Source organism: Nematostella vectensis, chromosome 7 (assembly GCF_932526225.1).
Source record: "Nematostella vectensis chromosome 7, jaNemVect1.1, whole genome shotgun sequence".
In the NCBI taxonomy this organism is placed as follows: domain Eukaryota; kingdom Metazoa; phylum Cnidaria; class Anthozoa; order Actiniaria; family Edwardsiidae; genus Nematostella; species Nematostella vectensis.
The window spans coordinates 11,757,263-11,772,676 of NC_064040.1; the positions used below are offsets into that span (position 1 = coordinate 11,757,263).

The window sequence follows — 15,414 nt, forward strand, 5'->3', positions numbered from 1 at the left end:
TGGGGGTGATCACTGACTCTAATTGGCTCTTGGAATGTGTGAGGGGTGATCACTGACTCTAATTGGCTCTTGGAATTTGTGAGGGGTGATCACTGACTCTAATTGGCTCTTGGAATTTGTGAGGGGTGATCACTGGCTCTAATTGGCTCTTGGAATGTGTGAGGGGTGATCACTGACTCTAGTTGGCACTCGGGAATGTGTGAGTGGTGGTCTCTTGACCCCATCGATTGAACCTCATACAGACCATCCAAGAAATGCCAAAAAAATCTTGTTTGACACCTTAAACTTTTACGGCTAGGCTAAAGATTTCGGACCCAGCACCCCGCTATCACACTCGAACTCACACTTGGAAAGAAATAATCAAAATACCCTAAATCCCAGCCTTGTCTTAATGTTATGGTTATGCCACTTGTTATGGTTATGCTGAGATGTAGTGTGTAAGGTTAAGAATATGCTTTCCTCTTTTAGTCGCTTTTTAGACGTAACGGTTTGTCGGTCTTTTTTTTCGGCTCACTGCTTCGGTCTATGAAGAAAAAAGTCGGGTACAAAACCACACCCAATATCTTTGTGTCAGATCGGGCCGACCGAACCCCGCCCTAGAAAGATTTCCATTTCCCTTTGTCCTACGCGGTTTCACTTTCTCTCTGCTAGAAGACCCTAGCCAACTTAGGACACTTGCCAAATGTGAACCCATCAAGTAAACATATAACCCTAGCTGGGGGGCTTGCATTGATGGATGTATCTGAGGTTACAAATTCTAATAAGCAGAGCGAGTTATACAATACAATACAATATATTTTATTTTGTACCACAAGATGAAATTACAATACAAAACTAAATACTTTAATACAAATCGGGTACTGGCTGTCTAGAAACAACTAAAAAGCTAATCTAGCTAGACAGCCAAAATTAAATAACTTACGAGATTCTGTCGTCAACGAGGCACAAGTATAAAAAACAGCAAAAAAAAAGACAAGCAAACACGAAAAGAAAAGGAAAAGAATGTATGAATAAACTTAGATAAGAACGGTACATACAGAGCGAAAATTATACATACATGAAAATATACATGGCAAAAACGTCTCAGATCTAGTAAGAGATTATGAAATTTCTTTTTATAGTTTTTTTGAATCGGTTAAAGGCTAGCTGCTTAGCTGAGTAGTCGATTTTATTCCATGTTATAACTCCTTGGAAGCGAATATTGAACTTGCTATAGTTTGTATGAACTGATGGAAGACAGTAGGATGAGCTCGAGGCTAGCCTGGTTTCATACGTGTGCCTTGAGCTGATGAGTGTGAAGAAATTATTAAATGGAGTAGGTAATAATCTTGAGTAAAATTTGAACATGAATTGACAGTTGAGATATGATATAATATCTTGGAATTTAAGGATTTGTAATTTTTTATATAGTTTGTTCTCATTTGTGAAAGTTTTGAAATATTCCTCTTATTGTGCGTGTATATTCTTATTAACGTGAAAAGAAATAAAAAGCAGCGTAAAGATATCCACGTTATAAAAAACGCGTCTCTAGTAGACGATAGGCTTGTTTAAAAGACCACCCCCTCCTAAGCAAAGCAAGGGGTTGCCAAAGTGATTATCTCCCATAATCCTTTGAGGTCTTCACAATGTTGCCCGCAGCCATGTTACGACTAAAATATTAGAACGGAACGAACTCTTGTCAAAGATACTTTACCAAAATTCATTGCGGTTATTATAAATTCTCCAAGATGGGTTGAAGTCTAGGCCATAATGGTAGAAATGACAGATTCCACTGTTCTTGTTGAGAGAAAGACTTCGTATTCGGAGGTAAGTTAGGACAAAACGGGATAGCAAGCAACCGTGGTATGTAGTGTGTTTATTGGTTGTAATGTTTCTAAAAGCACCAAAATGACTTTCCATCGTGAAATTTAGCCTTTTTGGTTCCTTGGATTGTGTAGATGGCATATGTAGCTATTACTTCACCGCCATTTTAGTTTATATTGATCGATATTTTTTCCATGTGTTTACATCTTTCGGTGTTGCCAAACTCCCGGACTTTGTCTTGATTTCCCCGAGAAACACCAGAATGGTATCTCTGTCCTGCATCTAAATACTTTTTAAAGGGTGTCTTTGTACTATACATGCTTCAAATTTATATATTCAATTGAAAAAGCGAGAAAATGGGTTGATTCTTTATTCAGGAAGATCGTGTTATGTTTGCCAAAGGATTTGTGTATTTTAATATTTTAGCTACTGTTAATCTTCTAAGAGTTTTTCATCTTACAGTACAACCTTTAGGAGCGATCATATACCTTTCCTATTTGCTGATATGCTTTTGTTTATTGATGCCTTTTGGGTTTGATCGCTTGGAGTTAGATTATAAAAAATTAATTTCAATTTTTGGTTTAATTAGTCCGACTATTGTAAACGCTAAAACCTTGGCATTGGTGAGAATTTATCAAGAAGCAGTATGCTAATATATTACTTTATCCAAGTATGGGGTCGAAACAGGAACTTTCAATTCTTCAACAACACGTTGCTCCTACTATAACCACCTGCTTATCCATTTTGCTATAGTCTTATATTTAGGGGTTTTAATCCTTCTCCTTTTCAAATCATCTTTATACTCACTCTTTTTTTGGATATATATTTGAATGAATCCATTTGTTATACATTACTCTCTATTTTGATATAATCTCATAAAAGCATAAAAATGGTCACCTCTGTTTTATCTCGAAACCAAACAAATTTGAAATGTACACATTGGCAATTCAAAGAAGGAAGGTAAAATTGTTATGATTTCATAAAGGTAAAAACTGTGTACCATAATTCACCTTGAGTAGGTGAGTTACTTGGAAAAGATTCAGTAAACAGTGATCAAATTAGCCCATAGGGGTATGCAATAATTGCCAATAAGATACCCCCGCAGCCTCTTGCTGATGTCACTAGGAGGTATAAAATATGTTTTTTTTTCTAAAACATATGATGGATGGAATTCATGGGTTTAGCTCCCAATACATTTTGTTAAAAATACCACTCCAAAGGGGCCAGTGGTGATGATGCAGGGGGAGTGATATGTATAACTGTTACCCCTCCCCCCCTTCATTTCCCGATGCAGTACCCCTTTGTGATGAGCCTTTACATCTGTGATTCTCAAGTCAGTAAACTTTGGCTGAATTTTGTTGTTGTTGTTGTTTAGGTATTAAAGCAGGGTCCCAAAAAAGACAATGAAACAAACAAACAGTATTTGAATGGTGGTGTTTACTTCAGACGGAATGAGCGGTCTAACTCTGAGGTTTGTTTGCTATCTGGTTGTTCATTATACATAGATTTAAATGTACATTCTCACTACAATAGACTACATAACACATTGGTTGAAGAGGGGGGTAGTCATCACAAATCATATGGGTCAATTCCCACAATTTTACCAATCACGGTCTAAGAAAATAACATTAACCATTTTATTAAATCTTTTAAGTTTTAAATTTAAAAAAATTAAATCTAGGAAATTATAAATTAGAGCCTGAAACATCAAGAAAAAAGTGGCCAAAGAACAACTTTGAACTGTCATTTAGACCAGATGATGTCACATTTCACAAATTTCGTGGTTTATCATGATTTGGGCAAGATAACTTTGTTATTAAACGGTCAATAGGACATATGATTCCATGAATCATGAGTTGACTTGATTATGTTTCTGTTGGTTTTGTTTTCAGTGCTCCTCAGATTCTCAGCTGGACAATTTGCTGGAGGCAGCTGATAGAATAAAGGAGGGAAAGAATAATAAGGTAGTTTTTACTAGAAAAGGGATCAAATGATTTCCTGTTGCTGAAGAGGATTATAAGACACCTTTAATTACTGTTTTATTTAATACTACTTTGATGAGGGGAGGGGTGGGGGCAGATGAGGAAGGGCAGCCCCCCAGACAGATTTGATTTTTGGAGGAGCGGGGCAGGCACATACACAGGGGGGTGCGCAGGGTGCATACGGCATCCCCCAGTGCCCACCACCCCCCCTTGCTACATCCCTTTAGTTTTGACACTATTGTCTTATTCCCAGGCCAAGAGAAGAGTGCATTTCAACTTGTCAAACAATGAAGAGTTCTCCTACAGCTACTCCCAATACACTGAGTTGTCAGATGAAGAAGGAAGCCATACCAGCCATTTGTCTACTAACATCAATTTCACAAGCTATTATATGAATGGTCATGATGACGACAGTGGTGATGATGATGACGATGACTATGATGATGATGATGATGATGATGAAGATGATGATAATGACTATGGAACTGATACAAGTGAAGAAGGGAGTAATCATGGATTAGGAAAATATGGCTACCTTGTGGATAAATCAGGGGAAAATCGTAAAGATGTAAATGGTAATATTGGGGTTGTTCAAAATGGAGATGCAGTGACAGATACTTCATATGAACATCAAGAAATTGCGAGCAAAAATGAATACAATAACAAAGAAACTGGAGAGAAGGTATCTCAGGTAAGCTTTGCAAATATATATATTATTTGTTTATGGATGCGCAGAACAGGCCTTGAAATTTTAGGAAGGCACAATACAGAAACAGTAAATTCAGTATTGGGGTCACAGACACACCCCTACTGTTTTTTTGTTTTTTTCTTCATGAAATGTTTTGGGCATGTGCCCTCAGGGCCATAGCCAGCATGAGACAAGTGAGACACTCGCCTCGGTAAAATTTTGATGTTTAGTGTTTCACAATTGAAAAGTATGAGATAAAACACATGCTTTTGTTGGATTTATCATCCAACCTGTGGCTAGCTTTACCTCGGTAGAATTCTGATTCTGGCTACAGGCCTGGCCCCAAGTACCCCACCCCTTGATACGGCCCTGATGAGTTTGGTGCTAGACACATAGCTTTGAAGAATTACTGAGTTTTACATGTTTTCGTAATATACCCATATAGCTGTCAACACAACTTGGATACAAATTTTGTGAAATCGGGTGAAATACAGTAAATATGTGAAAACAAAAAACAAAAGAGCCAATGCGGATGAGTTGACAGCTTTGTATATCCCCCCCCCCCCCCAAAAAAAAGAAATCCTGCTACTTGCAATGCCATTTTCAAGAGGGAGAGCAGTAATATTTCTGCCAGAATTTTCACTGAGTATGCATTCTCCCCATCTGAGTCATCAAGGATTTAGAAATGAGGCCTTAAGCGACATAATCATATGAACGTTTTAATCTACTTGTAGGTAAATCAGCTTGAATCAGCACTTTCACAACGCAAGAACTCTGTTCAAAGACAACTAAGTGATCTGAGTGAAAGTCTGAAGAAAGCGAGAGAAGAGACAAACAAAGAGGTGATGTTGTATGGTTTTATGTTTATTCATGCGAAACACAATATTAGCGTTTTCCTCTTGTGCAGAGCTTTCTGTGTCGTTTCTTTGCTTTGCAACTAGTTTCCATATGATCCCACTCGATCGCACACAATCACACTGTGATTTTTCAAATATAATTGTACCTGATCACCTGTTTGCAATCATATGGTAACAAGCCTTAATAGTGCTTCTGCAAAGTTTATTTATTTTTTTTTTTTTTTTGCATGCTAACTATTATAATCGGACAAGATCAACAAGCAACTTTTAAGTTTTAACTTTTAAGCACATGGCAAGCTTACATAACAGTAGTGAGTCACGTGATGGCGTGACTACATATATGGGACTACTCACAACACTACCTACCCTTTCCACCATCCCCCACCCTTACCCACTATCCTCTTTTATGCCCCCCCCCCTCACCTTAGAAGCCATGGTACGAATACCTGCTTTTAGCTAACAACTGCATCTATACAGAGTCTTTTGTTAAAATGTTCTATCTCTCTTTAGATGGAACAGCTGAAGAAAGACTTAGAAGCACGGAGACACGAGTACATTACGGATATCAACAATATACACTTGCAGAGAGAGGAGCAAAAGTAAGGCGCTAGTATACATATGCTCCAATACACAAATCACATACACCTATTGTATACACCAATCGTTAAAAAATGTTTTTATTGGAAACAGCGAATGCCAAATAGCTGTTCTAAGGCCGAAAGGTGCCCTTACTCAATAATTTGTGACTCCAGCGAATCTAGTACCATACATTGAGAACCTTCGGCCGTAAGGCCGTAACCACAAATGTGTAGTTCCAGAAAATAGCCATACCTTCCCCCCACCCCTCTGGAATTTCCAACCCCCTGGAAAAAAATAAATACAGTAACTGTTAAGGAAAAATGGCATTTTAACCCCACCCCCTCCCCTCTGGAAATTCCTGGGCGTTTGAAACCCCCCCCCCACCCCCCCAGTATTTCCAATCCCCTCAATGGGGGGTATGGATGTTTTCTGGAACTACACAATAATTCTTAAATTTTTCTCAGCATTTTGATAAAATATATATACGGTTACCGTTTTCCATTTTGCAATTACCACTTTTTATTCACACTGACAACCTTTTCTTATTATTTTTAAAGCGGCAATCGCACAACTTTACCTCAACTTACAAAATACTATATTTAGCAGGCCATCCGCTCTTAATTATCAATCACGGGAGAGACTTGTCTATAAACGCTGAACAGTTTAAGATAAAGACAAAACAACACTCAAAATGGTACCTCATTTTATTGCTTTCGAGGCACTTCACCCAACAAGGGGATTCCCACAGCATCTTTGGATTATCCTAGTCTTGTTGTTGCAATGCTACAACAACACTAGAATTACCCCCATAGTTTTGACAGGGATTTATGTGTCCCTCGTTTCGTTTTTAGGCGCAAGTTCGAGGAAGAGCTGGAAGAGTTTCAAAACGAGGAAAAGTTGGAAGAACGACGACAAAGATACCACGAACACGAGGTAATGAATCTTACTAATAACTCCAGGTGCGTGTCTTGGGGAGGAGGGGGGGGGTATGTGACAAGATGAGCTCGACCCCGGTTGACCCCTTTCTTTGTAGTAGTTAATACAACTATACCCCTAGTCGTAGTTCATCTTTAGCCTTTTCCGCAGGCAACTCAACTCTGTAATGGCCTTTATTCAGATTCGGGATTCCCCCTGCGTTATTTTTCTTCTCTATTCGCCACAGGAACCCCGCATTGAAAAAAAACTATTTTTCTTTCCAATGAGAAGAGATGCCTGGGAGGAGTGGGTGATGAAGTTCATCTTCTTGTTGTGTTTTCTAGATGGATCTTGTGACCTATTACCAGAGCTAAAGATGCCAATTTAAAATTAATTGATCCGTGGTCAGTTGATAACTCTAGACCCCCTGTTTTTTGTGTCTAGGCACGCCCCTGAACACATGCCATTCTAATCCTTAACATAATTAGTTTGGGAAAGGTTTATTGCCTATTTTGTTGAAATTTATAACCTTAGTTTCTGAACGTTGTTCTTTCTTCTTAGGCTTTGATAACAAAGCAAGAACTGGAACTCGAGGAGAGAAAGAAGCAAGCTATCGAGCAAGACCGAGAGGTAACGCTATGCGCCATGAAATCTAAACAATCCCCGATCAAACAAAAATAAATATTTGTAAGCGGAGTTTATCATTGTTCGGCCGCGAACGATATTGGCGAGGCTGCAATTTCGCGATCTGACTCTCGTTCTCCCTTCTCGTTATGAGTAAGTTATGCCTGCTTCTGATTGGTCGGGAACGAGGCAAACACGGTGGCTTCTGATTGGTGACTTCACCAACCGCCTCTTATACCAAATAGAAATACATTACTGCGAAGTGGATGGAGGAGCTTGAATCTAGCACCTCATCAATAGTTTTCCAGGCAATGATGGATCTCGACAACCCGATTATGTGAGAGACTGATGCCTGAAAATGCAACAAGTCGTCCACCTGAAACAAGTGAATTAGCTTAGGCTCGACAGCTATGGAAACAGTTGGCTGTGGATAACATAATAATTCTTTTCTTGCCGTAGATTCGTGATTACGAGGAGTACCTGAATCGACGTCACGCAGTATGCAACAATAAAGAGAAGGACTTGGTCGAGCTACAGAATGTAAGTCCCATGGTATTAAATTCCTGTGGAGGGAGAGGACGTGGTCGATCATAGATCCAAAATTGTGAGATAAACAGGACTGAAAACAGAATCCTCCCTCTCTTCCACACTACCAGTCAAGTTCAGCTACCGCTAACCCTAGATGATATACCTTAAAGTTTCCAAAAATACACTGCGGTATCTCTTTAGTCTAGCGATTGCGCTCTAACAGCCTGTTGCTGACAAGAGCTTTGCTTGTAATTTGCTAAAAAAAAACAATCGCAGCTTTTCACATCAGGATATTTCCCTAAGGACATCATTGGCATTATTAACTTTGTTGGGGCATAATTAAAGCTGTCCTTATAGATGTTTGTACGTCGAGATTGATTCAACGGAGTCATTTCTATTACATTGCTTCCAAGCACTTTTGAAGATCATCTTCCAAGTAACCGAATCTAATGATGTTTAGTTTACATTTTTGCCGTCTTGGAGCTGGGGGCTTATAGTAATGAATAAGTTATACCTGATAATTTGCTTTCAAAAGTATGTTATGGTAATATATTTATTTTCAAATTTCGTCAGGATCTTGACACGTTATCGCAAGAGCTGGAAGCTAAGCGTGAGCGCCTGCTCAACAAAAGCAAAGCTCTGGAGCAGAACATGCAGCAAGCCTTGGAACAAGAGGAGTCTGGGGCGAGCGCGATACCGCCGCCACCATTGGTTGAGCGACGCTCTAGGTAAAATAGGGATCACGTGACTGTTTGGGCTGCAAACTAGCGCGCGCTCAGGCTTTCAGCGGTAAAATAACAGCAACAAAAAGCAACTTATTTGGCGCTTACGAATTATTATTTTTTCTTCAGAAAGGGATTAGTTTTATTTAAAGATTTTATTTTCCCGTCATACTCTGGTGTGACGGGCTCAGTCATTTCTGATATTTTTTGTTTGATTTTTTTGTTTTGATTTGCCACCCAGAAAGATCACGTGATCTCTTAGCGCATAATCCCCTATTACGAAAACGCCGGATCGTAGGTTCATAAGGGGGGATGGGCCTGCTACCGATCGCAGAAAACCCTTGATATTTTTATTTTACCCAATGCGGGTGATTCAGCGTAAAAAGCGGGTGATATTCTACTAAGGATGATCCGAGGTAAAAATAGATCTTTTCTCAAAAAATCTTGATAACGTGACAAGGGGGACACAAATCTTCGAACGCCCGGCTTATTCGGATGCGATCGATTTTCTATCGTTGCGCATTCGGTTGCTTAGTGGTGTGAGAACCTCTGGCACCAAATTTAGTTTAAATTTCGCTTTAGGGTCTTCAAGCCGTTTGCTTCGTGTACTTTCAATTTCACCAAATACTGTATCGTTTTTTTTTCCGCCGGTGTAGGAGCGCCAGTCGAGTCAGCGGACTGAACCGCGGAACGGACATGCGCATTGAAGAACTCAAGTACCAGAACAAGCAGCTACTAGAGGAGCTGTTTACGCTGAAGAAAGCCGTGGAAGCTGGGAACGAGCGGGAGGCCGAGACGCATCAGACGGTTAGTAATGGGCTCCCTGTGGGATTTAGAAAATGTGCAAATGCTTGTAGACATTGTCAACTCGTCAAGTTGGATCAAGGAACCCTTTTGAGTGACTGGGCAAAAAGTCCTTATCAAGAATATCAGGAAAGTGCATGAAGTTTTATTAAGTTAATGTCTTTTTTTTTCGGCTTCTAGACAAGTTTCAAGACTATGGGGTGCCCCCTCCCCCTCCAATTTATTACTGTGATATGGCACATCTATCTGGGCATAAGATTTCATTGACCATTTTTTCTACATCTCTATAGAAAAAAAACAGCAGTGTCATCCAGGTCGGGCCGAATGTCTTTAAAGCCAAAACTTCCTCTTCACCCTTCATATACCCTTCATATAACTTCCATAGCAAGATCGTGTGGTATTTATCTATTTCTTGTTTTGTTTGTGTGTGTGTACAGATGGAAGCGCTTGCGGTCGAGAACAAACGTCTCACTCAAAAAGTCAAACATTTGGAAACACAGCTCGAACTCGCCCGTAAAAGCGCGGACCTCGCCTCGGACTCATCCGGGCCTTCTGTCGACGAAATTCTACGTAAAACTACGGCAGACATGCGCAACTCACGAGTCGGACTCAGGCCCTCGAGGATGAGTATCCACAGCAATAACGGTTCCCATGCGCGACTTGCGAGAGAGCCTTCCAAAGAGTCCGTTCACTCTAAAGGCTCTGGGAGCAGCGATTCCGTTAAGAACTCGAAATCGAGTAAAACGTCAAAGTCTCCCGCGAGGGGTAATAGCAAGGACGGTGGTGAGACTGGAAATGGTCGAGTTACGAATGGTAATGAAAAGGTAACGAGTGCGTTATGTGTTGTGATGTAGCCCATGGTCGAAAACCTGACGATGGACTACTAATAAGCCACGAGCTACTATTGACCTACCGACGACCCGCCGACAAACTACTGGCGACCGTCGACCAACCGACGACCCGCCGCCGAGCCTACTAGCGACCGTCGATCAACCGACGATCTATATCGACGAACCGCCGTCGAGCTTCTAGCGACCGTCGATCTACCGACGATCTATCGAGGACCCGCCGTCGAGCTAATAATGACCTACCGAAAACACATCGACAAAAGGATGTGAAGTACCATTCAGAATGCAGTGGTAAACAGATAATTATTATTCTCACGAAAAAAGCCCCGTGTTGTCCTTGGAATGGGCTCGTGTAAGATTATCTCCCTGCTGGCCAGGACCAGGAACTTCCTAGTGTTGTTTTTAAATATTGCAATATTCATTGATGGATTTTTGATATTCAGTGCTTATCCTTGTTATGCTGAATTCACCAGTTCACATTTTAACATATGTTTTATCCAGGATAATTCAATAACTCTGCACTTTTGGCAAAGAAGACGGGGAAAGCCATTTATATAATAATTGGTAAGGTCTATTAGTTGTGGTTATTCACTATAATTTCGAAATAGCGGGGAAGATCGCGAAATTTCCATATGATCGCAGGCAATCGTGTACGATTATATGGAAACTCGTCCTGCGATCCAATGCGATCATATTGTTCTAAAATCTCGATTTCTCAATTCACCATCATTTGATTTTTCACTGCATTTACAAAAAAATAATATAAAGGCAATCACATGTATTTAGCAGAATATTGATTTAGTCAAGTTATTATTTATGCGATAAGTATTTTTATACGTACCTATGTACATATCAACTTACGTGCCAGTCGCGAGGTTCTATTTAAAGCATTTAATTACTATAAGAAAACAAATATTTTCGTAATAAACTGCTATTCAAAAGTGTGACTCTATATTAAAATTGTTTTACCTTTTAATTACCCCCATGTAATCCTGAATCTCCTTTCTATTTGTACTTTTTCACGCTTTTCATTTTTTGGCCAACTCTGAGTAGGCTTTCGATGTCTGACAACAGTTAACTCTCGAGCTACCTCCAAAAAGGAAGTTTATGCCCAAATTGAAAATAGAAAATTTGAAAGTTGTTCACATCTTTTTACAACATTGCTTCATTGGAAGCACGGGTGGCCTAGTGTGTTAGGGCGTCGTCCTCTCACCGCTGTGGCCCAGGTTCGAATCCTGGCTCAATCTGGGGATTTTTTCCGAGTTCCTGTCTTGATTCGAATTTGTGTCACAAGTGAGTTGAAGTTATTCTCACATGTTTCCAGTCTTCTCGGATAAGGACACTCAAATGGAGGTCCCGTCTCTTCCAGCTGCACTACATTAACCTGAACCGAAGGGACGTAAAAGAACCACTGGGGACGCAATAAACCCTCTGGCAGTGACCATCCCCAGTGACAGTGCTTACTAACCGAGGGCCATATGTTAGAAAACTGTATATTCGGTTAAATATGTTACCCTCGATAAACAAAGATTAAACTAAACTGACCGCAGTTTACGCGATCTCCATGCCAACAGCCGATAGATACTCCATATACCTCGTACAAATGTGTCTTCTCCGATCGTTAACGCGATCGTAAGCGCGCGTAAAACGGGAAAATAGGGAAGTGCCGCCCTTGATTTGCCGTCCAGGAACACAACGCCGTTTTTGAGCGATTCGTGAGCGCGCGCATTGAGGTCCATATTGTCGTGGAAAACCAGAAGACGCTGCGCTAGGGTGACGCGGGCGATGTTCGTAAGGAAGTCTACAGGGGTATGCATCGGTAAGACAACGCATGGAAATAGTGTTTGACAACAGCTGATATATGACCATGGGCGTCACCTAGGGTACAGCTGATATATTACCACGGGCGTCACTTGGGTACAGCTGATATATGACCATGGGTGTTACCTGGAGCAAACTGATATATGTCCATGGGCGTTACCAGGGTACAGCTGATATATAACCATGGGTATCACCTGGGTACAGCTGATTTATGACCATGGGTGTCACCTGGGTACAACTAATATATGACCATGGGCGTTACCTGAGTTCAACTGATATATGTCCATGGGTATCATCACCTGGGTAGAGCTGATATATGAAAATGGGCGTCACCTGGGTACAGCTGGTATATGACCATGGGCGTTACCTTTATAGGGCTGATGTGTGGCCGTCACTAGGCTATAGTCGATACATGGCCATGGGTGTTTCTCCCTCATTAGTGGGACGCACTCGGCTGCTTCCTGTCCCTGTTTGCACTCTGCTGCAACAGAAAAAATCGAGAATATATCGCCTGAACTCCGTTATGCGTGACATATACACGACCACATTAATCGCCGAGTTACTGTAGCGCAGGGGTTTCAGCCCGAGTATGATACTCGTGGACTTGACGCAAGAGTCGCAGTACGCAACCACGAGCTTATACAAACCATACGGTCACCACGTGATCATCGACGCCAGCGTGACAATTGCCAGCGTTCTGCCAACTTCCGGTTCCGTAAAGCTAGCTGGCGCAAGGCGCACTCCAGGCTATACTCACGAACGCAATTAAGCCTGATGACAAGTGCAATGTGACTGATGATGATGGTAGCAAGAGAGATGGGGATGGTCAGAAACAGGTAGAACTCAACGGAGCGAGATAAGCCAAGGTGGAAGATACCGATGAATGACGTCATCACGGCTGTTGCGAGTAACCATGGAAACCCGACCAGTATAACGTAGAGCCAGACTCCAGTAAAGCGGTGGAAAAAGGGGAAGGCGCTCTATAGCGATGCCAGTCAGTGCGTACAGGGAAGAAGGGTCGGCTACGAAGCCGATATTACTGCGAATCACGTGTTCGCTCGTCGAGAGCTCAAGTTGCGGGATCTTTTCTAGGACGCTGACGCCGACCAAGAAATCCGCCACACTTAAGCTGATCAGTAAGAAGTATGGTCGTTTGCGCATGCACTTCGTAGACAAGAAGACCACCAGGGAGAGGATGTTGGCGTAAGCTATTGCAATATTTCGATTGGCATGGTTAATGGAATTAGATTAAAATCTAATTTATTTCGAGATTTTTCTCTCAATGTTAATGAAAACCATAAACATTTTTGGATTGAATAACTATTTGAGCTAACAGCTATTCTCTCTGATAGGATCATTCTGTTATCTCAGATGGAATGCCTTGGTCTGTTGTGTATAAGAAGATAATAAAGCCTGGTTTCCATATAGTCGCTCGCGTCGCGACTGTCGCCACCGTCGTCGAAAAACGTGTCCCACGACGGCGCCGATCATATGGAAACGCTCTGTTCGGCGACGGTTGCGATAGCTGCGACAAGAAACGGCACTGTTGCGGAGACAGAAAAAAATATATCTCGGCGACAGTAGCGACAGAGGCGATAGTTCATTTTTTTAAATGGAAACCAATATTTTTACTAGTCGCGACGGTAGGGACAAAAATATGTCCCAGAGCTCATTGCGTACGTGACTATCATATCTCAGAATCCCACCTTCTATCACAAAAAATAGCGTCTGGCGGGGGCAGAGGGGTGAACACTGTCTTGTTCATGGAAGAGGTACAGAAATACAACTGCCTTTACAAAAAAATAAGTTATAGGCGATAAATTTAACATGAGTGAATGTGAAGCTGGAAAAAGTTCAAAACATCGGAACTGTGGCTGCAGGCGTTATTTGAAAAAAGTTCAATTCGATCCCTTCTGGATCTTCGCAATCCTCTTTGTCTTCTACGCCGTAACAGGGCAAGGAGATAGCAGGCTTGAAGCAAGAGTCGCTCATCAGTAGCCGCCATTTTGTCTCGATTTTCGCGCCATCCGCGTGACAGCTGCGATTATATGGAAACGGGTAAATCGCTCACATCGCTCCAAACATATTTTTTGTGTCAGCACAAGGGTGGCGATAGCCGCGACACTAACGATTATATGGAAACCAGCCCTAAAGGAAAAGCCAAAACAGAGTCCCAAAATACGCCATAATAAGAACAGGCGAGTGCCCCTGGCGATAACATTTCGCCCACTCACACGTAACGCATCTAAGATCTCATCGCATGTGTCTTAGCAGCGCTCTAGTAGCTCCCATGGTGGCTTTCAGACCCATCTAACCTGACAGCCTGAGAGACAACTTGGTGAGCCCGACTATCAGCGCGAGGCTGATCTCAAAGCCATCGCAGGTGGTGGATGGCCGCAAAGATGAAAGAAAGAAAGGCTCTCGTGGCCGTGAAGCGATTTTGCATTCTTGGATGCGAAAGCAAAACCGATTCAAACATACCGGCATATTCAGTGTTCCCTGAAAATTACGAATTTTTTCGTAAGGACAGAACTCTATTCGGTGGCGGTGTATTCGTCGCCGTCCGCAACGACCTTTCCTGCGGCGGAGGAACGTGGTGTAGACGTCGACAGCTGCGAGATCATTACATGCTCGATCCAACTTGTGAAGCGCAAAAAGCTATTCTTCACTAGTTTTTATCGACCCCCTCCTGACGAAGACGCGCTTAGCCTGCTCAATGATCACCTCTGCAAGCTCTACAGCAAACACACTCAACTCCCATGCGTCATTCTCGGCGGCGACTTCAACTGTCCCGGAATCGATTGGTCAAGCGGCGAAGCAGCGCTTATCCCCTCTGCACGCTCTTGGGACCACAAACTTACCGAAACAGCAGACATGTTTAGCCTTTCCCAACACGTAAAAGCCCCCGACACGCAAAAACAACTATCTCGATCTGGTGTTTTCGTCTAACCCAGGACTCATCCAGGCGTGTCATGTGACCAACGGCTTGAGCGACCACGAGGGGGCTGTTTTATTCGAGGTTGATACTTCACCAAAGTATACCCCAAAGGCGCCCCACAAAATCTACCAGTACCATAAAGCTGACTACGATGGCCTGAGGTCCTACTTGTCTACCTTCGGAACTGATTACATGGCATCATTCCCGCTAAGATCTGTCGATGAGAATTGGGCTGCACTTTTTGAAGGCTTGAAGGATTCCCCCCACACAAGATGTCGAAGGGGAAACGCCACCTTCCCTGGATG

General features: G+C 42.0%; 1 protein-coding gene across 1 annotated transcript; it reads left to right on the plus strand.

Annotated features, from left to right (window-relative positions):
* The first annotated feature begins 1,534 nt into the window (after positions 1–1,534).
* Positions 1,535–11,291, plus strand: LOC5504807 (stress response protein NST1). Its single transcript, XM_048730542.1, has 12 exons — positions 1,535–1,806; positions 3,179–3,274; positions 3,696–3,767; positions 4,039–4,476; positions 5,208–5,315; positions 5,841–5,929; positions 6,761–6,842; positions 7,386–7,454; positions 7,908–7,988; positions 8,550–8,704; positions 9,355–9,505; positions 9,940–11,291. Exons 1-12 carry the CDS (start codon positions 1,750–1,752, stop codon positions 10,354–10,356), a joined length of 1,815 nt encoding a protein of 604 aa, XP_048586499.1. The 5' UTR covers positions 1,535–1,749; the 3' UTR covers positions 10,357–11,291.
* Positions 11,292–15,414: the final 4,123 nt, after the last annotated feature.

What these genes read in the sequence shown, in the direction of transcription:
- LOC5504807 (XM_048730542.1), top strand. Translation starts at nt 1,750, where the DNA reads ATGGTAGAAATGACAGATTCCACTGTTCTTGTTGAGAGAAAGACTTCG. An exon ending in TTGGTTGAGCGACGCTCTAG is followed by an intron (nt 8,705 to 9,354) that starts GTAAAATAGGGA and finishes CCGCCGGTGTAG; the next exon opens with GAGCGCCAGTCGAGTCAGCG. An exon ending in AGGCCGAGACGCATCAGACG is followed by an intron (nt 9,506 to 9,939) that starts GTTAGTAATGGG and finishes GTGTGTGTACAG; the next exon opens with ATGGAAGCGCTTGCGGTCGA.